At 39.7% G+C, this 25,792-nt stretch overlaps 1 protein-coding gene across 1 annotated transcript; it reads left to right on the forward strand.

Annotated features, from left to right (window-relative positions):
• Positions 1-1,557: 1,557 nt before the first annotated feature.
• TXNDC5 (thioredoxin domain containing 5) lies at positions 1,558-25,438 on the forward strand (the record flags this gene model as incomplete). Its single annotated transcript, XM_037891537.2, has 8 exons — positions 1,558-1,671; positions 4,370-4,466; positions 10,190-10,305; positions 12,813-12,899; positions 15,735-15,875; positions 17,979-18,061; positions 23,090-23,219; positions 23,773-25,438. Coding segments are annotated over 8 exons (891 nt in total), but the record flags the coding sequence as incomplete, so codon positions are not given.
• Positions 25,439-25,792: the final 354 nt, after the last annotated feature.

Here is a 25,792-nt window from a genome sequence, read left to right on the forward strand (position 1 = left end):
ATTTATTGTATTAATATTTGCTGCAATTCCTACCCCTAATTAAAATGCTCTGCCAGTGAGGTGGAAATGACAAACTTCATTCAGAAAGAGGGAATACTCAATTGTTAAAAGGCACTGATAAGGTGTAAGGTCTTGCTTGCATATTTATACCTGCCTCTGGAAATTTCCACTACATGCATCCGACGAAGTGAGTATTCACCCACGAAAGCTTATGCTCCAATACGTCTGTTAGTCTATAAGGTGCCACAGGACTCTTTGCTGCTTTTACATATTGGTTGTATACTGTACAGTTGGGGAGGAAGGTATGCTGTTGTTTTCATACAAAACAAAGAAATTGGATATACAGATCTAAGTGGGGGGGAAAACTGAACCTCATCTTAATAAAATAATAGAGATGCTACTATGCCTATAGGATCATTTAAGCTAACTTCTTGATTTCTGTTAGGTTCTACTCCAGACTGTTATCAGAAGATGTATGAAAGGGAGAGATGATAAGCAATTCAGATTTCATAATTCTTTTCTTTATTTTTTGTTGACTTCTTAAAGGGACAATATCAACTTAAAAACCACACACCTTTCTGAATGTTTTTTAACCTACTATTGTAAGAGCAATAAAGGGAAGATTTTTTCTTATTTTAATTTTTATGCATTGTGCTTTTGAAAACACTTTTGCATAGTAATTTTTTTACGTTGCAAGGGCACTGAATAGAAAAACAGGAGAGAAACTTTTAGAAAAATGTGGTTGTAAAACCACAGAAATTAGCAAGGGAAGTCAAGGGCAGATGTAGTAACTGAAATGAATTTTAACTCACTCTTTAAAATTTAAAAATAAATAAATTTAAATAAAAAGACCATCTCAATTTGATGGTATCCCTTTAAAATTCCAGTATTTAAACAAATATGATTTCCAATTTTAAGTTAGACATATATGTAATGGGAAAGGATTTAGGTATTTTGTTAAACAGATTTTACAGCAAGTATGTGTTTATATAATCAGAAAGACTGTCTTTGCAACTATCCACCTATTTTCTCACCTTATTCATCTACTTTAAGCTACTTTTAATTAGTTTAATACAGCATGAGAAGTGGCATCTGATCAAGGACATTCATATTTGGCATGGAACAAAAAAGTGAAGATAAATTCCTGAAAAATAAACTTTTTGTTTTTGTGCATACTGAAAGAAATTAACTGATGCTTTTTTGGCAAACTGAAAAATAGGATTCACAAGCATAAACAGGGATTAACCTCTGAATTATTCTTTCTAGCATTTTATTCACAATTGCATGTTAATTAAGGACATCTTGGAATGTTAACGCAAAATATGGTATTTCTATCTGTACTAAGTTTAAAGGAGAAGAACAGAGTTCTGGTTAGTTACAGGGCCCAGTTCTGCATCATGGAAATCAAAGGAATGTGTGATTTTAGTGATAGGCTTGAGGACTGAGTATGCTCTGAGCTCAGTTATGATATCAGAAAAAAGTTCATTTATTTCCAGATAATGTTTCTTGTTTGTATCTATTTGAAAAGTTTTGCCTTACCTCTTTGTACTGTTTTAATGTTTCAGCCTAAAGCTGCTTAAACCAGGCCAAGAACCTGTGAAATACCAGGGTCCTAGAGACTTCCAGGCACTGGAAAGCTGGATGTTGCAGACACTAAATGAGGAACCAGCTGTAAGTGAACAGGAAATATTCCCTTCTTCCAGAGTCAGACTGATTTCTTGCCACTATAGGGGTTAGGTTTTGCTTTCCACGAGGAAAACCTCGTAAGAATAAAAATTGGATGATGATAAACTGGAACAATGGCCAAATAGCAGTCAAACCCATAATTAAAACTGGCATCCTTTGACTTGCCCTTTGTTTCCTGTATTTAAAACCAAAATTCATAATCTTATTTCAAGGAAATATTAGCCTCTTGACATTTAAGATGGGATTTCCTGGTACACGTTCAGTTGACAAGTATAGGCCACAATTATTTTGTCTTGACTAGGAAAAGTGGTTTAGCTAATACACGCTAGGTAAGTCCAGCATAAATAACCTTTTTCCTAATGAAGATGCAGGGCAACAATTATTAGCTGGTCATGCTGTAGTTTAGTTAAGGCTACAACTCAACCAGCAAAATCAAGTTACAAAGTGCTACCCTATATCTACGCAAGGAAAAGGCTTGAGTTTAGGTCTGGCTCATCTGGCATATTAGATGATCCTGGTGTAAACTTAACGACTTTTCCTAGTCAAGACAAAGCCACAATGATTGCTGAGCTCAGTGGATTAAAATACACAGTTATGCTTAAACAAGATCCATATTAATGTATCTTTTAAAAATTGAAACATCAAATGCAAAGAAGTTTTAGCAGTGTAGTTTCTAGTAATGTTTTTTCCAGCTCTGATCTAGTTCCTAGAAAATAGTCTTTTTTCTGTTAAGTGACTGACTTAATGTTTGTGACTATTGCAATTTAGTTACAAGATGACTAAATTCTAGTTTGCTTCTTTTCTAATATTGGTGGTTGTGTGGGACTGGGAAAGAGTTCTCAAAGTGGAGTCTTGAATAGCTTGTCATTTATAGATAGCTGAAAGACCTCATAAACTTGTGTGATGGCACATGTGGTTTCTGTGACAGGAGTGGGCCTGATATCTGATAATTAGGGCTGCAGATTTGTCACTGCATTTTTTTAAAAATCAAAAAGTCACGGTAATCTTAGTGAAAGTCACTGGTTTGGTGACTGCTCTGTGATTTTTTTTTTATTATTATTATTTTTTAATTAAAAAGAAGCCCTGACAAGTGACTACCCACATCTGCACCCTTTGCCCCCGTACCACAACCCTAATCCCAACCTGGTACAGAGACAAGGTCAAAGGAGTGAGGGGTAAGGTTGGGGCTGGAGAGAAAGCCTGCCCTGCACTCTCATCCCAGGCACAGGCAGCTCCTGTATCCTGTGGGACTAGGTCCCAGGGTTGAGAGGAAGCCTGCACTCACCTCAGGCATGGGCAATGGCAGCTCCTTTGGGGCTGGGCCTAACTCCCTGCTCTGTGTGTTGTGACCATGTGGGCATGGTTCCAGTTCCATTCATGTTTGGTCTGTCCCCGTCATGACGTAGGGAGTCAAACCTGAGTGGTGTTGTGATCCATACATCTGGTTGCAATGCCTGATGCAGAGAGCCAGGCCTAGCCACGTGGGACAGGAGCCTCCATAGCGGGGTGAGTCCTGGATACACAAATTAGTCACAGACAGATGGGAAAATCACATTGTGACTTTTTGTCCTGCCATGACAAACATGTAGCCCTAGTAGTAGTGTTTTGTAAATAGTGTAGGAGCTATTGTGTAATAATCTAAGAAGATTGAGATGTTACAGTTTTATAAGGGCTGTATGTGATCTGGTCACTCAAGGGGGAATTATTGTATATTCAATTGTAAATCTTTCCTGTGTTAAGCTAGTTGTTGATGTAGCTTAATAAGGGACTGTGGGAAGAACAAACAGAAAGGCAGTGCAATGGATGTCCAAATGAGCAACCTACATCCAGACACTTGGGATGGGAATTACAAGACTATATGGCATACTTCCAGGGTCCAGTCTGAAGTGACCCTCCTTTCTTGCCAGACTGGGAGCTACAGAGCAAAAGTACAGCAAACAGTTAAAAGGGACTTTTCAGGAGAAGAGGGGGTTGAGAGTCGATTGTAGGTGAGCTCTGACAGAGAGACAAGTGAAAGGCAGTCTCTGTGCAGGAGTCTGAAGGAGATGGACCTTCTCATATCCAGGTAATGGTAAGCCTTAGGGGAAAACAGGCATACGTATAGGCTGGCTTATCAGAGAAAACATATCTTAAAAACAATATGCTTTTGGTTCTGTATAAATAATACTTTGCTTTAAAGAAGCTGACTGCCACTCTTATTGTGCCCAGAAGGGAACAGAACTGCAGGGTCTGAGCCCAAGTCAGACCTGCTGAGGTGATCACATTTGATATACTGGGAACTGCAGCCAGGGCCCAATTTGAGAGAGGGAGAATCCTGTGGTTCTCCCCCAGGTCAGGTGACTGTTGGAAGTTTGAGGGGAAAGGAAGGTACACTTGAAGAGACCAGGATGGTGGATCACCAGGAGGAAAGACCAGATGCAGTTTGACCAGTAACTGAGATAGTTGCTTTCTGTATAATATAATGTCAGTTACAAATAACTGCTTATTAGTGTCCACTTTACACAGACCTTGATACAGAATAAAGATGGAGTAGGAAATATTTTGGGGAATTGGAAAATTGACAAATGGGGATTGTCTTCATTTACACTGCCACATGGAAGCATTATACATGGCCCACTATGTAAGATAGTGTACATCTTTTGCATAAGACAGAAATAGTAATTACTTTGTTTCTTTTTAATAGGAGCAAGAATCTGATCTGCAACCACCAAAACTTCCGGAACCTAAACAGGGAATGCATGATCTCTCAGCAGCCAATTTCAAGATGCATATAGCAGAAGGTAATTTAATTATTTTCTTGCAGCTGTGATTGGTACAAATATTTAGATCTAATTAGTGAGAAGCCTGCAATATTTGCTTGATCTTGTGAGGCATATTAGAGAAATGGTGGGTTAGTCTTTAAAAGTATTTTTCTCCCATCTTCTTACCCAAAAATCCGTAACAAGTAGAAAGAAACTTACAAAAAAAAAATCAGTGTTATTACTTATTACACGCAATAAATATATTAAAGACATTAGGGTTGTGAAGTCAAACACTCAAAAGTTAGGAAATCGCAGTATTAAGGTTGCACAAGCAATCTTAAATTCATCCCCTAGTTGCGTATACATTACAATAGTCTTCAATTACGTGATTGCATACCATTTTTTCCCCCCACAGGATCCCATCTTCATTTAGTACACAGGATGGACAGTGCTCAATTAATGAGCCACCCTGCACTATTTTGTTTTATGCTCATGGTTCAGTGTGTGAGTCTAGGCTTTATTTACTGTATGTTATTCAAACTCTTCTATGGAAATACAATTATTTATTTCCTTATGGGCTCTTGTATGGTGCTCATCACTATAGTATCTGAGTGCTTCACAAGCATTAATTTATCTGTACATATTCTACACAGTATATATATATTTCAGCTTCTGCTATGAATGAAGCAGAGGTCCTGCACAGCAGCCTCTTTTACTCCACAACCCTAATTCATCCCTAGAGCAAGTATATCCTGTGCATTGAATGAGACAAGCATTCTGTGAAAAAATAGTATGTGATCAAGTAATTAAAACTGTATCATAATGCCTACACGCATGAGGGGTGAATTAAGGTTGCACTGGCAACCTTAATTCTGCGATTTTCTGATTTTTTTTAGTGGTTGACTTTGCACCTTAACATTCTTTTAATAGGTTTTGTGTGTATAATTTCCTAGGATTTAAAAAAAGCAAACTGAAAAAAACAGAAATTCCATCATGGGATTATATTGACACTCTCATGGTTCGTTGGTAGAGTTGTAATATTTAGATCCACCACAGAGACTCCTGCAACTTGAGATAACAGAGTAACTGATAGCAGTAGTAGATTGTCATCTTATATGTGGCCCAGCATTAAAAGGGGATGAGACATGCTCTTTGCCAGTGGGTTTCACAGATATTGGCTGACCACAGAGGAATAGTGAGACTCAGGAATCTTGGGTTCCATTCTTGGCCCTGAAGGGGAAAGTTCTCTAGTGGGCACAGACCCTTTTGCCCATTTCTGGCAAGCTTGACCTCTTCTTCCCCGTCTCCTCTAATCTGGCCCTACCCCACTCCTGTCTCTCCCCAGCTCAGGCTTCTTATGCCAATTCCATTCTTCCCTACGTAGCCTCTGCTTCTCATTCCAGTCTCATTCTCCTTGCCTAATCAGTCCTAGTTTCCCCTCTCTCTATTTGCTGTCAGGTTCCCAGTGTCCCCCCTTCTTCTTGCTTAAGCAGTCCCACCTCCCAGCTTTTTGTCCAGTCTGTCTCTCCTTGGCCCCCTCCCCTTCAGTTAGCTCTGAGTTCCACTCTCCCTTCCTAGGCTCCCCCTCCAATCTCTCTCTCTCTCTATTTCATTCCTGGCTTTTTGTCTCAGTATCTTGGTTCAGCAAGCCCCAGCTCTCCCCACGCACCACAGCCCTCATCCCATCTCAGTGTTCCCTTGCCTAGCCAAGTAGTTCCCAGTCTCCCCCGTCTCCAGTTTCCCTCACCAGCTCCCAGGGTCTCCACCCCACGTTTCCCTTACTGGCTCCCTGTCTCCTTGCCCAGCTGGTCTCAGTCTCCCCTCCAGCTTCCAGTCATAACACCGTGCCCCCCGCACCCCCCCGTGCCACTCTTTCCAGACTCTTTGTGCAAGTCTACTCCTTTCCCTCCACCCTGGTCCAGTTTTTGTCCAATCTGCATTCAAATCAGAAGGCTTCCTTTCCTACACTGGTTAGGTGCCAGCAGGGTTGAGTCATTGGGACCACAGGAAAGGCAGGTTCCCAGCTTTCAGTTCTAGTGCCTGCCACTACCCTGGCCCAGAGCAGTCATTATAGGGAAAGTTTATTCTGTGCGCCATTGCCCTGTGCTAGAGCATGCTCAGTGGATGATGTATGCGGAGTCCAGTCACATGTAAGAGCTGCGATATGATCAGTGAGGATGGAATCTTCAGAGATTTTAGCGCTCTCTATATTGAGGTTGCATAATACTTCCAATTATAAAAGATTCTTGTAACTTTACGAAACTATCTAGCACCTCCATTGTTTGGAACAGACCTTTGAAATTCAACACGAACAACACCCTGGGGCTAGAGACGTAACTTTTCTTAATCCATGGAATTCCGTTCAGGTAGCATTCAAGTGGGGGTCATGGAAGGAGAGCTAGGTCAGACCTCCCCCTCCTCGATACAGCCCATTGCCCCCGTGGTCCATCCCTGCCCTCTGGGACTATCACATGGGTCAGGCACTCCCCCAACTCCACGGTTTGGAGACTGGGCTCCCCTCAGTCATCCCTTGGACACAGCACACCCTGAACCCCGTGCCCCACTTGGGGATAATAGCCTTCCTCTGTTGCTAAGTAATGCAGTTATTTCCATAGTTCAAGTGATAGAAGTCTGTGATGCAGTGCTAAAGGTTCTGGATTCAAATCGATTTCAAAAACCTAAGAAATTGTAACCTAAATTTTTTTGGCCTTTTTTTTTTATACAAAGTCCAGTATTTGAAAGTGAGGAGATTGCCTTCTGGTACGTATGCATTATAAGACCGTTTTTAGTTATATGATCACATGGTCTTTTTTTCATTGGATGCCTGTCTCTTTCAGTGCAGAGGGTAGACACATAAGGGGGCAGAATTAAGGTTGCATGGGCAACTCTTAAATTTGGCATTTCCTAACTTTCAAGTGCTCTGTTTTGCAAACTACATAATCTTTTTCTATAGTTTTGTATATCTAACATTGTGCATACACCATACAATTTTGTTGTTGTTGGATGCATATTTGGAATTTAAAAAATTAATAATTCTGATTGTATAATCTACATCATCATTGCATTAGCTACCTATTCTAAATGAGAAACGTCAACTTAATAAACTTTAAAAACTCTAATGTTTCAGCTTGGAAACCACATACTAATTAAACTCTCCTATTGTCTGGACCAAAAATATAAGTTAATAGTTTTCCAGTAAGGATTGAAATATGCCTCACAGTAATGGCATTGTTTTTTGCGTGCGATTTCTCATCCCTTTTTAAAACACTAAAGCACATTGAAGCTTTCACTTGTTCCTCATTTTGTGGGGACAACACAGAGTGGTGTGAAATGTCAAGTTATTTGTGGCTGATGGACCACAAAAGAGAGATCGGGGGCAGAGATAAGTGGTGGGCACATTTGCTGCACTTGCCAAATCAGAGGTTCATTGGAGATAAAAGGCTGGACTGAGTCATTAGGATACCTTACTTTTTAGATCTTTGTTTATATGGTTCCTGGTTAAGAAACTCGACTATAGAGTAAAAATATGAAAAAGGCAACAATCCCAGACAGAAAGTTGTACCAGTAAATCTTATTTTCATCAATCTTTCCTTCTGCCTCTCAAGTTTTCTTTCAAACATTTAAACTGGAATGGAATTACAGTAGAACCTGCCTACAGTGAATCTCCATTTATAGTGAAGTTCTGTTAAGAATATTTGCGGGGGGTGAGGGAGGATGGGGGAAGCAGTGAAAAAGACTTAATTTTTATAAGAGGTTTCCATACTTTCGTTTCTCCAGTGACTATACTTTTTCTATGTCCTTGCATTAAAAGCATTTGACATTCTTTTCTCTGTATTTAGTTCCTTTCTATTTTGTGTTAATATGGCGTTGCCTTGATGTTGGTAGAGTGCTTCTGACTTGACTGCTACATCTACACTAGAGAGTTTACAGCGGACGAGCTGCAACAATGCCACTGTAAGCTCTCCCAGCCGACGGGAGAGAGCTCTCCCATCGGCTTTATTGCTCCAGTCCCATGAGCGGCGTAGCTATGTCAGCGAGACGCTTAGGTCAGTGTAACTTATGTTGCTCATGGGGGTGGCTTTTTCACACCCATGAGCTACATAAGTTATACCACAGTAAGTGCTAGTGTAGACATAGCCTAAACTACTTAGGCCCAGTTTTTTAAAGTTATGTAGGCATTGCTTTGCTGTCACAATGCCTAATTGATTTAGGAGCTTAAATATCATTTTCAGAAGGGATCTAGGCACTTAGGAGTCTAAATCCCATCAACAGCCAATGGGATTTAGACTCTTAAGTGCCTAAATGATTTGTTAATGCAAATCCATGTTTGCTATTACTTATAATTCTAGTTATTCCTCGTATCTTTTAGGTGCTTACTAATTGATTGTTGATTTTTTTCCAGCATCTTTCCAGGTGTCAAAGTTAGGCTGCCTGGTCAGTAATTCCCCAAGTCCTCTTTTTTTCCCCTTTTTAACGATAGGAATATGTTTGCCTTTCTCCAGTTCTGTTTATCTAAATAGTTTGTAACCTATTCTTTCCCCATTTTGACTTGTGTTCCTTCCACCATTTTTTAATATTAATCGTGTTGAGTATCTGGTCGCTATTAACTTTTTTTAGTGAAATAGGCATTAAATAGCTTAGTCTTCTTGATATCATTAATTATTAGCCTTTCCTTCCCTGCTGAGTGGAGGACCTACACTTTCCTTCATCTTTCTCTTGCTCCTAATATACTTAAAGTTCCATTTGTTACTACCTTTTATGTCCCTTATTAGGTGCAACTAATTTTGTGCCTTAGCCTTTCTGATTTTGTTCCTACATGCTTGTGCTATTCTTCTGTACTCTTCCGTAGTAATTTGTCCATTTTTCACCTCTTTGTGGGATTCTTTTTTGATTTTCAGGTCATTAAGGAGCTCCTGATGGAGCCATGTTGGCCTCTTACTATTCATCCTATATTTCTTTGCATTGGGATAGTTGGCACCTTGGCGTTTAATATTGTCTCCTTGAGAAACTGCCAGCTCTCCTGAACTCCTTTATCCCTTAGGTTTTGTTCCCATTGGACCCTATCTACTAGGATTACATGACAAAGATTTAAAAAGTCCTTGTCCCAAAGAGCTTGCAATTTTAACTTAGATAAACACAAACATGAAGATGACAGAGGAGCAATGCAAGGAAAAGAGGAGAGTTAATTCAAATAAAGAGTTTTATAGCAATTGAATTCCCATCACGTCTTTATTTAGAAATGTATTCAGTGTTCGAAGTTTCTCTTTAAATTATGCTGTTTACTTTTTTCTTCTACTGTTTTCCACTCTTCAGCAGCGTAGCTGACCCACGTGAATTCTTGTTAGAATAAGAAAGTTTAGCAAATGGTTAGATGAAAATTATGCTTTTAATAAATATCTAACTTTGGAGGTGGTTTTTGTGAAGATGGATGGATGGATGAAAGACATGAATTATGCACTGATGTGCTTGGATATGACATTGAAAAACGAGTTCCTGAAATATTCGTGGCCATGTTTAGTTTGTGACATTTCAAACTAACTGTAAATATAAGTGAAGTACTGTACAATGGATATCATTTAAAAATTAATGTTTACTGCACCACACTATTTTATTTTTACTATTCTATTTTCAGAATTACCTGTACTTAAGCCGGGAAATACCATGATACATTTATAATTGGTGGTAAATAGCTACTCTTTAATGACAGCTACTGTTTCAGGTACATATGAATTAAGGCTTTTTTTTCTTTCTTTCTTTTAAAGGTAATCACTTTATCAAATTCTTTGCCCCTTGGTGTGGCCACTGCAAGGCTTTGGCTCCAACTTGGGAACAGCTGGCTTCAGTTCTTGAACATTCTGAAACTGTCAAGATTGGCAAGGTAGGTTGAAAGCTCTTGTTAAACTGTAAATATACCTCCTTTATATTAATCAAGTAGCACGCTACTCATCCTATAGTCTGTAAGCCAAACTTTATTTACTCTGTTTTGTATACCATTTGATAAATCATTTCACCTTCACAGATCCCATTTTAATTTTGAGCTGGCTATTTCTCTGATATGCCACATGGACCCAAATATTTTATTTATCCTGACGAGATGGCCAACGCTGAATTGACAAGACCTATTAATTGTAAATAAGGGCGTGCCAGAAACTTGTCTGTACCCAGATTACTGTGTTTCAGAGGTATGAACAAACAGAGAGGGCGAATACAGTAGATGATGAGAGGAATATTTTCAGTTTTGATTTTTGTATTGCATTGCCCTTGTCTGTTGCCAGGGCTTCATAAATTTCAAGACTTTTTCCGTAGTAAAAATTACTCTTCCTCTTCCAATATACTGTATACAGCTGTATAACTTTTTGTAAATTTTAGACCCAATAAAGGCATTAATGATGGGTTGTTTCTCATTATTCATATCCTCCTCCCACCCATACCCCACCCCCCAAAAAAATTAGTTTAAACTTCTGGGAGACTTCTGTCTTAAAAACTGATATCTTGTCCTGCTTTACTATTTCCCTTAGGGATGATAACCAGATTCTGTGGTGTATTTACCATGGGAGCTTATTATTTGTTCCTGAAGTGACTTCTATGCAGAGGTATGCAGGTGGTCTGGCAACTGCAGTTACTCACTTTATTTGCTGACCCATGCTGAAGTCATGCTGGTGGCTAACAATCTGAATCCCTCAGTGTTCTCTGATGATGCTAAATGTATAGAGGCTAACTTTTTTAAACTCTTAAACCTTCAAAGGTATTAACTTGGTATTTAAAGACTGCTGCCATTAACTTCTAAGTAAAACTGTTAATGACAAGCTGCAGTCTCTCCTTTCTCTAGCTTAGTAGCACTTTGGGTTGTCACTGGTGATAAGTTAGCCTTCTTACGTGAAAAGCTCTTGGAAAGTTCTTTTTCGCTGTAAGAGTAAACTTCTCTTATGGCGTAGATCAGAGTGAGTCTATTGAGAAATTTAAATGTTTTGAAATCTGGCAACACATTTGAGATTGCTCAGAATAAAGTACCAGAGGATTTTTGTCCTTTGATACTATCTGTATTAAACAATGATTACTTTTTGAGCATCTGGAATGTTTGCATGAGCTATCTGGTGCAGTTATTGCTTGGTTTAAGTATGTTCTTACTACAGTATTACCCAGTCTTTCTTCATGGAGAGAGTTATAAGTCCATTGTTTTCAAAAGTCCTGTTTTATCCAGTGTTCTATCTTGCATGTTTTAGCATTTTTTTCCTAATAAAGGCAGTTAGTCTTGTCTCAATCTCTACCTAGTTTTGTGTAACAGGGTACCATGAAACTATTGGAAACTTGTTTTGGCTTAGACTGTGATTCCCTAAGTAGGCAGGAAACATGACCTTCATGTAATCCAGGTGAATGTCAGTAGCACCTTTTACTTTGTGCCTGTAGTCTGTTTACTTGTCCTCACTTCAGTGATCTGTGGCAAAGAATTCCGAATGTTAACTTTAAAAATCTAAGTGCTGTCTCAAGCAGATGCTGAAACCATGCATGTGACATGTAGATTATTTATTTGCTTATTAATCAGATTTGTAAATTAGGGTATGCCTACACAGGTATTAAAAAAAAAAAAATTGCTATCCCAGGTCAGCTGGCTCAGACTACTGCTTTGGCTCTGGGGCTAAAAAAATTGCTGTGTAGACATATGGGCTTGGGCTGGAGCCTGAGCTCTGGGACCCTGTGAGGGGGAGGGTCCCAGAGCTCGGCCTCCAGCCGAAGTCCAAATGTCTACACAGCAATATTTAGCCCCACAAGCCCAAGGCAGTTGACCTGGGCCATCCACAGCTGTACTGCAGATCTTTTATCCCTGTGTAGATGTAATCTCTGTCCTTACAAATTGGCTTGTGGCAACATTAGAATCTAATTTGAATTCCAGTTGCTCAGCATTTGGAATTTCCCTTGTACTGAAGTCAAGTTACTAGCTGTTTGATTTCTGATTTCAGAGTACTCCTATATGATTTAAAAAATAAACAAAATAATAAAACAGACCAGTACAATCCTTGTACTGAAAATTTAGGTTTCAAACTCTTAACATATGAATATTGGGTGCCCTCCTGCCCAGGTTGTAATTTTTTTCACTCTGCGAATACTGAATACTTGTTTTAACTAGCATATTAAATCTCAGTTCCTTTGTTCTTTTCTGCTTCTACCTCTACTTTCCCTGAACAGCTTGAGAGAGATTTGGAACACATACTTAAATGGCTTTCAAGACAAGACTTGTAAATTATTCCAGTTAGCTTCTGACAGACCTTGCATTTCTCTGTAGATACATATTATGAGATATGAAATATAAAGGGTATGATGCTGTGTTTGGAACAGGATGGCTTTTATTCCATATGAGTGAATGATTATAACTATTGTAAACTTTAGGTTGACTGTACACAGCATTATGAAGTCTGTTCTGAAAACCAAGTTCGTGGATATCCCACCCTCCTCTGGTTTAGGAATGGTGAAAAGGTAAGGCTGCAAATACAGTACAAGGTCAAACCCTTTCTTCCTCTGTGAAGAAAAGCAGGCTTGTAGAATGTTCTTGCATGTTGGGAGAAGTTGGCTTATTTGAATATATTTTAAAGCCTCTTTATAAGAGATGTAAAGATGGACAATATGAATGGGGCAGTGTCTGGGATGGGGTGGTGACTGCTTTCATTTGTGCCACAAATAAAACATCTAACATAGTTGTGCATCCTGGTCTGCAAATAACCAAAAACCATACATTGTTCATAAACCAGGGATAGATATCTCAAAACATACTAACTTATGAGAGAGCTCTGGGTATATTTTCATCTTCCAACTTTATCCTTACATGTAAAAGTGTCTAGAAATATAGATGAAATAGACAAAATAGAATCTCCCCCTCGCCCCTGATGTTGCCTCTCCAGATTCACATTCATGGGTATTGCATGGCCCTGGAGCCATCAGCTCAGAGCAGTGCCTGTTGAGTTCACAAGTCTGAACATTTGAAGTGAGGTTATAAGAATCCTGTGGCTCCAGTTGCGAAGGACTCTGAAGAGGTTAGGGAAATGAGGAGTGCAGATCTGCAGAGGCAATATATTTGAACAACACCAAATAAGCATTACTGTAAGTAATATTTTCCTTCTAAGAGAATTGCCTCTGAAGATCTTCACATTTGGGAGATTTACCAGAAGTAACTCTAAAGGGGGACTAATTAAACAAGAATCACAGAACTGCTTTCAAGCATTGGAGTAAGATTGAGAATAGTGCTGCATATGAATAGAGCTGAAAGTGCTAACTTTACAAATTAAGTCATGCTTACGTAGTCTATTAAATTAATCTGCCTTAGAGCTAGTGGAATGAGCTCTAAACTTGTTATTTAGGAAGACATCAACTCAACTGCAACAAGTCTAAACACAAAGAATAACCCATTTCTGAAGTCTTTCAGGTAATTCATTACCGGACTATCACAAAAGAGTGTGAACAGCCTCGATAACTTTCCAATGGGTGTCATTGTATCTAAATAAGTTATCACTCTGTGTCCAGTTTACGCATCTATTTCCCCAAGTAACTGGTATTAGGAAGAAAACTGGAAGGTTTGTGTTGCAGTGCAAATTAGCCTACAGCCACCTTAAGTAAAAAGTTTGGGGTAAGGATGTGAATCTTTGTGGAGCATAGTCACCAAGGTGGCCATGAAAGCCTGTAGCAGAATTTTCACTTCTACTCTGAACTTCTGGCGGGAGAACTACAGTTGGGAATGGTGATTTAAGCTGACTGCTGTCTCCTCAGCCTTAACAGCAGAGAGCAACACAGCAAAGGCTCTTAAGCACAGGGAACATTCTGACCTTCCAAAACAATTTCCAAGATGCGTTATGTTGTTGTTCCAGGAGACTGTTGGTGGCCCCAAATAATAATGTATTTCATCAGGAGCACCACACATTAATAGCCATTACAAAGAGCTATGGTCACTTCAGAGTAGGCTTTCCTGACAAGATGAGTATTTTTTGAACTACTTATCCATTAGTGAAGATAAAGTTGCTCCTATTCCCTTGGACCTTTCAGCTGCTTCCAAAATCAGAAACTGAGAAGAAAAAAAATAAAAACTCTACTGTTATGCTGGGTAAAAATGAGTCTCCTTTTTAGCCACTGCCCTGGGGAACTACGGATCTGGCAAGGTCAAGTTGGCCTTTATCAACATCCTGCTATTCCCTCATGCTGGACTCCCCTCAGAATCAGAAAGATGTTTCTTTGGACAAGTGTGACATCCAGAAATAAAACTTCCAACCATTTGACCCAGCAACTCCTGGAAAATTTTATAGTTGTCCAATGGGAAGGTCATGATACTGTTCAATAAGGGGGGAACTGCTTCAGCCAGTTGAGCATTGTCACCATCGTTGTCATCATCTTACTCCTCATAATTGAAATTTGGCATGTCATCAGTACTGGAAAGAGATAGGTAAGATCTCCAAGGGTGGTGGAGGAGAAGAAAATGGGCAGAGCTCCGCCCTGCTGAAATGGATAAGAATGAGCAGGTACAGACTTCTTGGGATCTTTGAGCTCCCTGGTTTAGACTGGGGGTGTCGGGGAGGGACAGAAGCAGTCACAGCTATTTGGACATGGGCGATATGAATGGCAAAGATACGAAGTCTGTAGTGTTCTCCAAAGGCATAGGATATGACTAAAGAGGCATGTCTGTCTCACTCAGAAGGTGTAGGAAAGTTTGTAAACAGTATGTTGAAAAGATATTTCAGATCTAAGGTACATCTCATCTTACACCTGAGGGGGCTGAAATTGACCCCAAAGACTTCTGGGACTTACTGGAATCTGAGATTCCAAAACTGAAGACTTGTCAAAGGAAGCACTCGATTTAACCAACAGAACACACGGACAACAGATCAAACTAAAGCATAGAGACTAAATCTGATTGTTTACTGTATTTTTTCTTACACTGTGTTTAACACACTGAAGAGAATCTTTGTGATCCTGAGAGCTAGAAACAAGGGCTAACTTCTTTTAGAAATGAGGGGCCAAGATTTTGAGTGCTTCTAACTCCATGTTTTACTCTAGACAGCCACTTTTTAAAATCTTGAATCTTTCTTTTAAATGAAAGTTTAGGTTCTAAAGTACAAGGGAAGGATTCCGTGGCAAATTCTGAATCCTTGGAGTAAACTTAGTCCTGTACATATCTTTACAGATCACAGAACATCTTATTATGAATATGCGTATTACATGATCTATTACAGATATTTACCATGTTTATCTTTAGATAAAATCCAAAACCCCAGAAAACTCTATTTGCTAAACAAACAATATGTATTTTCACAAATGGTTTAATTGTAGGCTGACCAGTATAAAGGAAAGAGGGATTTGGATTCATTAAAAGAATATGTAGATTCTCAGCTACAAAATGCCAAGAATGCCCCAGAAGCTGATAAGCCATCTGAAGTTCCACAACAGCCTACAGAACCCACTCATGATGAGGTAAGTGGACTGTGCTGTAAAATTGTATCAAAAATCTGTATTCCAACAGATCTACTGCCACTTCCTGTCATTTATCATAAAGTTTGTGATGGCTAAAGTGGTAGCTTAGTAACCTGTAAACAATAACTTTGTAAACCTTGCCAAACATGTTTGCATGCAAAGCTTTTAATAAAGTTAGTATTAGACATTTTAGTAGTTGCTGTTGAGGAACATAGAACCTTAAGCCTTTCTAATGCTTTTACTAACCTGATGCACTGGAAAACTTCGGGGGGAAAAAACAAAACTGCCCATATGTCATTATAGTCACGGTAAATTGTTTAGAGGGTTGCATGCATATCCATCTACAGATAGAATTTAAAAAAACTTTTTTTTTTGTCTGCTAAATTTAGCATGTTGTGTGTCTTTCACATAGTCAGAATCCTTGTGACATCATATTTGGTTGTTGTGGAGATGATTGTCACAAACAGGATTCTGATCTGAAATAGGAAAGAGACAGCAGGAACAGGTGAGCATCTGAAAAACAATGATACTGTATTTATAGGGAAAGAAAGGATGGAGGGGAAAAATCCCACAAAAGGTGGGGGAAGAGCAAGAATTGTGGAGGGAAATATGAATGTGATAGTGTGGGAAATTATGACAGTAAAAGTTTTGAGTTTGGAATGACTGCATTAATTGTGTGTTGGAGCTACAGGGAGTTATGCAGATTGCCAAGCAAATGGTAATAAAACAATAGTACTCTACGTGGTCACACTTCATCACTTTAGGTTTTTGTCTTTAAAAAAAAAAAAAAAACCAACCCACACACTTCTGCTTTTCATCTTTGGTTTTTATTGCAACTAATGTGCAAATACAATCATCGAGAAATTGTAACATCAACAAGTACAGCCTAAGTTCAGTTTCTATAATATTTGTGGTTTGCAAAAGAGGTGTTTGTTATGCCCACAAAATATGGGATGGTAATGGATGTATAAAATTAAAAAACATGTGAGAGATTATTCGTTCCTCTGGTAATTTATAGTAGATCAAAGTTTAATATCTAATTTTCAGATAAAATCAGTCTGAATAAAATAATTACATATAGTTTCATGACCTAACAATATTTTTTGTAAATGTTGTTAACCAACATCTTTAATATTGTAATGTTGAATTTAAGTTTTTTATCTAAGATAGGGCTTTAGTGAATTGACTTTTTCATTTTAGATTTGACTTTTAATATAAAACTGAGAAATACAGAGAAGTTTTTTAATTAAACTTATTGATATCTTTTCCTCTTTGATTTTTGTTCTCTTAAAGTAAAAGATCCTTTTTTATTGGCATAAGAAGTAGTAGTGTCAGTTCCCTCTTTCATTTATTCCCAGTTGTAACTTGAGGCTTTTATAGAAAGTAGATTTGGTCATTCATCACAGACTTCTCATCTGAACTTTCATTTGAAGCCCGCCCTCTCTCTCTCACAATTTTTTAGAGCAGAAGTTTAATCCTTATTTGGTAGACTGAACTCAATTTTATGTCCATTCAAATGACTAAACTGCACATAAAATGTCCTTTTTTTGGTATGAAATACATACTTAGTTGGTATTCTTGTTGGTGTTCATGCGGTGTTTTTTGCATTTTACACTTGACATGCAAATGTTTGTTTCTGGTGACAAGTCTATTTACTTTACATAGAGTAACAACACAGTAGGAGAGCTTTTAAAGATATTATCAGAATGGCCTAGATAGCTCATTTAATTTACACATTAGTGTTTTTTTAACTGTTCAGACTAATTGTTAGCTCAGTGATTCCATAGGAAGTTGCATGACAGCATATGAAAATGAAGTTGAAGATTCATTAGCTGCTAGACACTTAGCCTTTCAGATACTGCAAAGTTACATATTTGGGTACACTATTTTTCAACAAATGGGTGAAAATGACCTTGAAATATTTTAATTTCTTGGCATATAAGGGAAAAACATCATTTGGGGGTTGGCAGTGGCATACGCTGCTAATCTGATTGAAGAGATCTGGCAGTGACAGCAGCAGTTTTGAGAGTTTCTCTTTAACATATTTCAGGAGTTCAAAGAACTGACTTCTTATACAATTTTGACTTGTGTTTCTCTTGACAGGCTACAGTCCTGTCTCTCTCTGAAAAAGACTTTGACCAAACCATTGCTAAAGGGGTTACATTTATTAAATTCTATGCTCCATGGTAAGTAGTTTTTGTATAAATTATCCTGAATTATTGGTATTTAGCTTTTTATTCGTTATTTGGTGTGAGTTTTGTGCTCCTACATAATTTTTATTTAGATATATAAAATGCATTAAATCTTAACTTGTGTACAAAGCTTGAATAAGTAAATATTTATAAACAAGCAGAGTGGCAGCAAAATTCTCCTATCTATTGTCCCCTGAGAGAGACTGGCAAAACCCACCTTGCTGCATACCCAGAATCAAATCCAGGCACCGGCAGACATGAGGGGAAAGGAGGGAAGTGACATTTCCTTTGAAGACTCACCACCTAAAGATGACTTGACTTGGTTTAAACTGGCTGTTGCTTGAGCACCTCTGGTGATCTCAGTTTTCTTGGAATCACACAAGGGGAGAGGTGCTCTCTGCATCAGAGCAGGGCCCAAACCGTTTAGGACTTCTGAGGTTAGAAACTTTACCTGGAAATCAGTTGGGAGTCAGTGCATCTGATGAAGTGAGCTATAGCTCACGAAAGCTTATGCTCAAATAAATGTTAGTCTCTAAGGTGCCACAAGTCCTCCTTGTCTTTTTGCGGATACAGACTGACACGGCTGCTACTCTGAAACCAGTGCAGACCATGGAGCACAGGTATAATGTGCTACTACTGGAGTCCTATTTAATATCTTGTCACCAGAATGCAAAGCACTAGCTGCAATTTCCAGGTGGTCTTAAGGTGAAGTTGCATGTAATGCATGTTAGCTGCAGTGACCCACCCTTGATGTGACCAGCATGGATGACCGTGGTGAAGTCTGCATTAGGGTTGCCTGCCAGGTGTCCAGTTTTTGACCGGAATGCCAGGTCGAAAAGGGACCCTAGTGGCTCCAGTCAGCACTGCTGACCAGGCTGTTAAAAATCTGGTCGGCGGTGCTGCAGGGCTAAGGCAGGCTAATCCCTACCTGTCCTGGTGCTGCGCTGCGCACTGGAAGTGGCCAGCAGGTCTGGCTCCTAGGCCAGGGGCACCCAGGAGGCTCTGCACACTGCTCTCACCTGCAGGCACTGCCCCCCCCCCCCCCCCCCAGCTCTATTGGCTGCGGTTCCTGGCCAATGGGAATGTGAAATCAGTGCTTGGGCAGGGGCAGCCCGTGGCCGTCCCTGCCTAAGCACTGACTTCACATTCCCATTGGCCAGGAACTGCAGCCAATGGCGCTTGGGGCGGGGGGTGGGGGGGGCGGCAGTGCCTGCAGGTGAGAGCAGTGTGCAGAGCCTCCTGGGTGCCGCTGGCCTAGGAGCCCGACCTGCTGGCCATCAGTGTGGAGTCAGGACAGGCAGGGAGCCTGCCTTAGCCCCGCTGCCCTGCTGACTGGGAGCTGCCCATGGTAAGCCTGCATCCCACCCCCCTCTGCCCAGCCCTGACCCCCCCCCAAACTCGGAGCCAGCCTCCTGCACCCCCAACCCAGAACCTGTATCCCAACCCTCAGCCCCCCCTGCACCCCAGACCCCTCATCCCCAGCCCCACCCCAGAGCCCTCACCCCCTCCCGCACTCTGAATCCCTTGGCCCCAGCCTGGAGCTCAACCCCCTCCCGCATTCTGAATCCCTTGGCCCCACTCCCCAGCCTGGAGCCCCCTCCTGCACCCCAAACCTCTCATTTCTGGCCCCACCCTGGAGCCCCGCATCCCCAGTTAGAGCCCACCCTCTCGTGCACCCCAACCTTTTGCCCAATGAAAGTGAGTGAGGGTGGGAGAAAGTGAGTCACTGAGGGAGGGGGAACGTAGTGAGTGCAGGTGGGGCCTCGGGGAAGGGCATGGGACCTAGGGGAAGAGGCCGGGCTTGGGTGTTTGGTTTTGTGCGATTAGAAAGTTTGCAACCCTAGTCTGCATGCAGTGGAAAAATTCCCAAATGATTAATTTATATTTGGTATCTGCTTGTTACTGGAATGCCCAGCACAGCTGGTACATGCAACAAGACCCCAATGTTGCAAACCTGTGTAACAAACACATCATTGCTCCCCACACCCGAGAGGAGTGACAATTTCATTACTTTCTTCCACAAACTTCAGTCATACCTAGATTGAGCCTCAGGCAGCTAGCTCTCCTTCCTACCCCGATCTGTTAGTGGGCTGTGTTGGAAGAGATGGAAAAAGCTGAATGTCACTGTGTGCAGAAGACAATGTAATTCAAATTTCCTCACACATCCTCTGATTAACCCCCAAGATGCATTGAACAGGAAGGGGTGATGGAATAGAAAACTGTTATACTTGTATTGAAGTGCTAGTATTTCAGAGCAGTAAGTTAGCCATATGTAGTGCAGCAGTACTAGGCAAATGCAACCAACAATTTAATATGTTCAGCAATCTCAGATTTTACTGTGGTTTATTTTGAGATGGGGAAATGCTATTCTTACCATTTACGAAAAGTATCATGGAATTTTTAATTTGTACCTAGCAGAGTGAGTGATCACGCCTCTCAGCATGGCACCATTCCCTATTTTTAAACTGCAATTTCAGCACTGGCTGTGAGCCCAAGTCATGGTGTGGGATCCATAATCTACTGACTCCGATGTGTGAGAGCTACCCCTGAGCCATGCTGAGAGTGATGGGGGGCTTCTGCTAGAGGGCCACTAATGTTACCCTATTATGCATGAGAGATACTCTGGGGGAAGAAGAGAAACACGGTAAATTAAATTGTAAAATCAGAGTAGAACTGCTAGAAGACTTGTCATGGCTTTTCTTACCCAAAAGATCAGCTTCTTATGTCTATTCAGTATTAATATTGATATTTGTATACTAAAAAACAGTGCTTGCCTTTGCTCTGTTGCCTTCTGCGCTCGTTCCCGGCATACTCTGCTGCTACTTTCTTGATTCCTGTCTGAAAGCAGATTGTACGCTTCCACAGCAGTACAGTAATTTTTATACAGTGATGATTCTTCGCATAGTTTGGGTTCTGTAAAATAACTTGCTGACTTCATTGTCAAAAATTAACTGCTTTTTTACTCATCACTGTAGACTCAATGCAGCTAAGAGGAAATGAGGTGAATTCTCTTTAATATATATCATAAGTGGAATTGTCTGCTGTTCACTTTATACCTGTGCAGTGCCACTGAAGGCAGATGTGGTTGCACAGGACCAGATTTTGCCTACACAACCTTTTACAGGCTATAATGCACAAGGAGGAAAGAATCTGGCTTGATTCAGAACCCAGATTTAGTTTGCAGGGCTGGGAATTAGTTTTCTGAGCTCAATATAAAGAGAATTGAGAGACAAAAGTGGAATCCCAATAAGCCCTTTTAGTTACTTTTCAGAGTAGAATTAAACTTTAAATACCTTCCCCTCTTCTCACTGGATTCTAAAAGGGTACTGGTACATGAGGCAAACTCCAGAAGAATGCCAGATGGCAATTGAGGAAGGGTGTATTAAACACAGAAGCAACCTATTAGCTGCTGCCAGAGAGGATAGATTGGTTATCACAAAGTTGTAGTTTAGGAAACTGTTTGCTACATTCATGTAGTTGGTATCCTATTCTTAGCTCAAAAATCATGCCTGTGTATACAGTTGTAGTTCATTGTATATAAATGACCTTTTCCCTTTCCAAGTAGATTAATTTGTGTTTGGCTAAGCAAACACTATTAGGTTGAGATCTACTTTTGCCCTTCAGTTTATTTTAGGTAAATATTAACATTAAGTTGCACAGTAAGTATGAGACCATCTTGTCTTAATTGTTTTTGTGCGTGGTCAGTAATGCTTTTACACTCCGTGTATATTAACAGAAGAGTTCAAATATCTACTTGTTTTCTGAATTGTAGAATGAAAACTCTGGCAGAGACTTGTCACCATCTTTGTCGATGCCTGAATCAAGCCTTAAGATACTCATGGGCTTCTGTAACCACCAACCTAAGGTGCAACTGAGGCAGAACAAAATGAGAAATGCATAGATCTTTAAATTCTAAAGTGCTTTTTTACAGATTTATTTCTTGGAGGCAACTATAGAATTAAAGTTCAAAAACCTACATCTAGTAGGCCCACATTCTAATGTTATGATACTGCAAATTAATAATTGTGGTGTAAATCATCCATGGACCTGTCCACTCTAAGTCTCACTTGAACGGAGTTACTCTAAATGTACAACTGTGTAATGCAGATCAGAATCTGGCCAGTATGTTATGTTTGTCTGTAGAGAGCAACAATCACAGGCAAACAAACTACTTATTTCCAGATTTAGCCAATACGTACAGTAGTAATGGTAAAATAACAATGGAAGCAAATGCTATGTGACTTGCCTGAGGATGGTAGGGGAGAAGAGGACAAAGCTAATGTGTGAAGGATTGTTTTTAATTTTCAGGAAGGTTAAATTTAAGATGGAAAATACATTAAGCTACTTGAGTCCCCTTATTGCAGAGTTCAGGGTGTGAGAAACATTATGCATTTTTCATTAGCATTAATATAGGAACTTGAATTTTACAGTGCCAGGAGGCTACATTATTAAAAGGGGGGTGGGGTTGGGATAAAAACTTTTGCCAGGAAAACAGAAGTCTCATTTTATGTCATAAATTTTGTGCAATATGACTTAAAAATAGACACACCCCTTGAGAAGTGACTAATCAATCAGTGTCTTGGGTTAGCTTTGGTGGGAGAAAGGGAAGTGACATGATGGAGAGAATTAATGTACTGTACGTGCCCAGTAGCTTATTTAAAACTTTAGAAGTGTAACCTTTTAAACAATTTCAGTTTGTGGCTTGATACAAGCAACTTTATTTAAATATATTCCGTGATCTTTTTCATGTTTGCTTTCACAAGCTTCTGGTGGGTGAGAGATGTTAATGCACTATTTCACACAATACTGTACCAGAAGAGGCTACATAAAAGCCAGAAACTATTTTAGCTTTCAAATCATCTGGCTTATTTCAAATACACCAGTAATCCACCTTGTCCACTTACATAATTGTCATTTTGGCCCATATCATTAAGGAGGTAGGAGAGAGCACATTTTATGGATGTCATAACAAAGCTGCTACACTGGAAGATGTCTGCTGAACACATGTCTGTCTGTTTCTAGGTGCGGTCACTGTAAGAACTTGGCTCCAACTTGGGAGAACCTCTCCAAAGAACAATTTCCAGGTTTGACGGATGTCAAAATAGCAAAAGTAGATTGCACCATCGAACGTAATGTCTGCAACAGATTTTCTGTAAGTGTGGATGGTTTAAAATTAATTGGATAATCTTAAATAATTTGTACCCCAGGTTGAAGTCTCCAGTAATTTGCCCAGGTGGCAGTTCACTGTAGAGTGCAGTGATCCTGTCACTGCACTCACTCCAGAAGTTACTCTTGTCGTGAAGGGGGGAAAACAGAGGGATGGTTACCTGGTGGTTAGGAATGTCCCTGTGCTAGTGAATATTTAAATATCTTATATAAAGTGGAACAGCTTCAACAGGCAACAGAGAGAGACCCACTGCAATGGTTAGGGCACTCACCTGGGAGATAGAGATAGCAGAGCAGGGATTTGAATGCCTTAGTATGTTCAGTTCTTTTTTTTAGGTACCCAACTCTCCCCAGCAATTTACAGGGAGCCTGGGTGCCTAACACAGGGCCGTTCATCCCACTTGGTGGCAGAGGGCCTAAAGTTAAGCACTGCTAAGCATACTGTTTGGGGTTTGGCCCCTAGGCTTTAGGGTGGCTGCTGGTGTTGTAAGGATGCTACTGAAGACACATGATTTTGTTTTTTGTTCCCCCTCTTAAAGGTGAATGGTTATCCAACACTGTTGCTTTTCCGAGGAGGGAAGAAAGTCAGTGAACACAATGGAGCCAGAGATCTTGAAACACTGCATAAGTTTGTTTTGCGTCAGGCAAGGGATGAATTGTAAAACACACATGGATACTTCAGCCCTGACTGTTCTTGTACAGTAATGGGGAGAGTTAAATCAAGTTAATGCTATTGATTTTCAAATGGTGGGATTGGTTTTTTGTTGTTTTTGAAAACTGAATGTACTGACTTGTGGTATCTTCCTTGTGTGTGTGTTTTAAAGCCACACTGTACTGACTTTTCCATTGTTTGTTAAGGAAAACTGGTAACAAGTAGTTACTGTGCAAATTGAGTATTTTCAGCATCAGTATTTCTGCTTTCCCCTGTTGAGATATAAATGGTTTCCTTTGAGCCTAAAATAGATGAGGAAAATCAAGTTAAGGGACTGGGTAAACTATTTTTGTCTTCAGGTTGAATTTGGGTAAAGGCTTGCTACCAAAGTACAGCTTGCAAAGTGTTCACCATTACTAGAAAGGTGCAAGCCACAGCTCTGCTAATAAACGTTGCCTTTTTCAACTGAAGCTAAAAACTATGTCTTAATATAGCAGCTGGTTAAGAAATGGGAGATTGAAAAAGAAAAAACACACCCCTTTGGAAGATACCAGGCACCTACTAGCTGCTTGTTTCCTGTTAATATTTCTTTAGTTATGGGAGGCCCTAGCCATAGTGGTACTTTTACTGCGTGCCTGAATATTACTGATGCCATAGCAGATAGGGGATTTTATAACAGTTCATACAAGACACTTCTCTTCAATACGAGAGGAGAGGATGCTATCATAACAACCACTTAATTATTTTCCAAGAGATGTCTACCTCTTTAACACATTTAGGAATAACTGGTTGCAAACAATTTTCTGTACCATATTTCTCTTGCCCCAGTTTACTGCTAGAACCACTCATCTGACTTAAGCAGCAGGAGCAGATGAACTCATGGTTTATTTAATAAGCAGACTGATACTTCAAAAGTGTTTCTTGTTCCTTAAAATGGAAGCAAAACTCTTCTACAATACCAATTCAGTTCCTCTTGAGCGCTTCCAAATGTTCCTGTTGCTACCTTTGAATGGGAGGACCGTACGCTTCGTTGCCTTGAACGATGACCTGATTGTGTGAGGTGTTCTAATACATTAAAGCCAAAGAATTTACAATGCAGCTACCGTTAACTTGCTAATGTAGTTGTATCTTTTCTTCTAAGGGGCTAAATTCTGCCCTCATTCATGCATCAAAATTCATTGTCATCTCTGGGAATTACATATGTCAGCACTTTGCTCTAAGTCAAGCTGTTGTTTTGTGTCCATATGTAATAGTAAAAATTATCTTTACATCAGTAACTTACTCCTTCTGGCAAGGATCACAGGTTCTGTTCAAACTAAAAATGATGTGTAAGCATGGAAAGTGTACAATGAGGGCTAAATAGTGTCTGGCAGATGTATTAGATAAAATGTGTATACATCTGTCTTAAAGGAAGCCTTTATTAATGTTTTTTAAAACTGTTGTGAAGCACAATCTCATGAGTAGCAGCCCAAGCGTTGGCTCATGAGTTTCTTGTATAAAATCAAAGTAGTACAATTGTTTACACTGAGACTTTCTAAATAAAAACTTTTTTTAAAAAGCCCGGTCTTTCTATAAATGTTACAGCACAAGGATGACAACTGCAATAAATTATAGCTTGTATTTACAAGAAGCCTTTTTAAATGCAAGAGTTAGAGGTAAGTGTATTTAATACAAGTTTTAACATTGATCAGAACATTCATTGTTACTATTAATGTTGGGAATAAAACTAGTCTATTAGAAGCTATGGCTAAAATGTGAATATATCCTTTAAACCAACTTCTTAAATGCAATTTCCTTTTTGGCCAGATAGTTTTACATTAACTGCATGTCCACTCTCCAGCACAGGAGCTGCTTCTAAATTTATGTATAAACTTACAGTTGTAGAACTGTCCTGATTGCAGCCTCCT

Source organism: Chelonia mydas, chromosome 2, assembly GCF_015237465.2.
Source record: "Chelonia mydas isolate rCheMyd1 chromosome 2, rCheMyd1.pri.v2, whole genome shotgun sequence".
Taxonomy (NCBI): Eukaryota; Metazoa; Chordata; order Testudines; family Cheloniidae; genus Chelonia; species Chelonia mydas.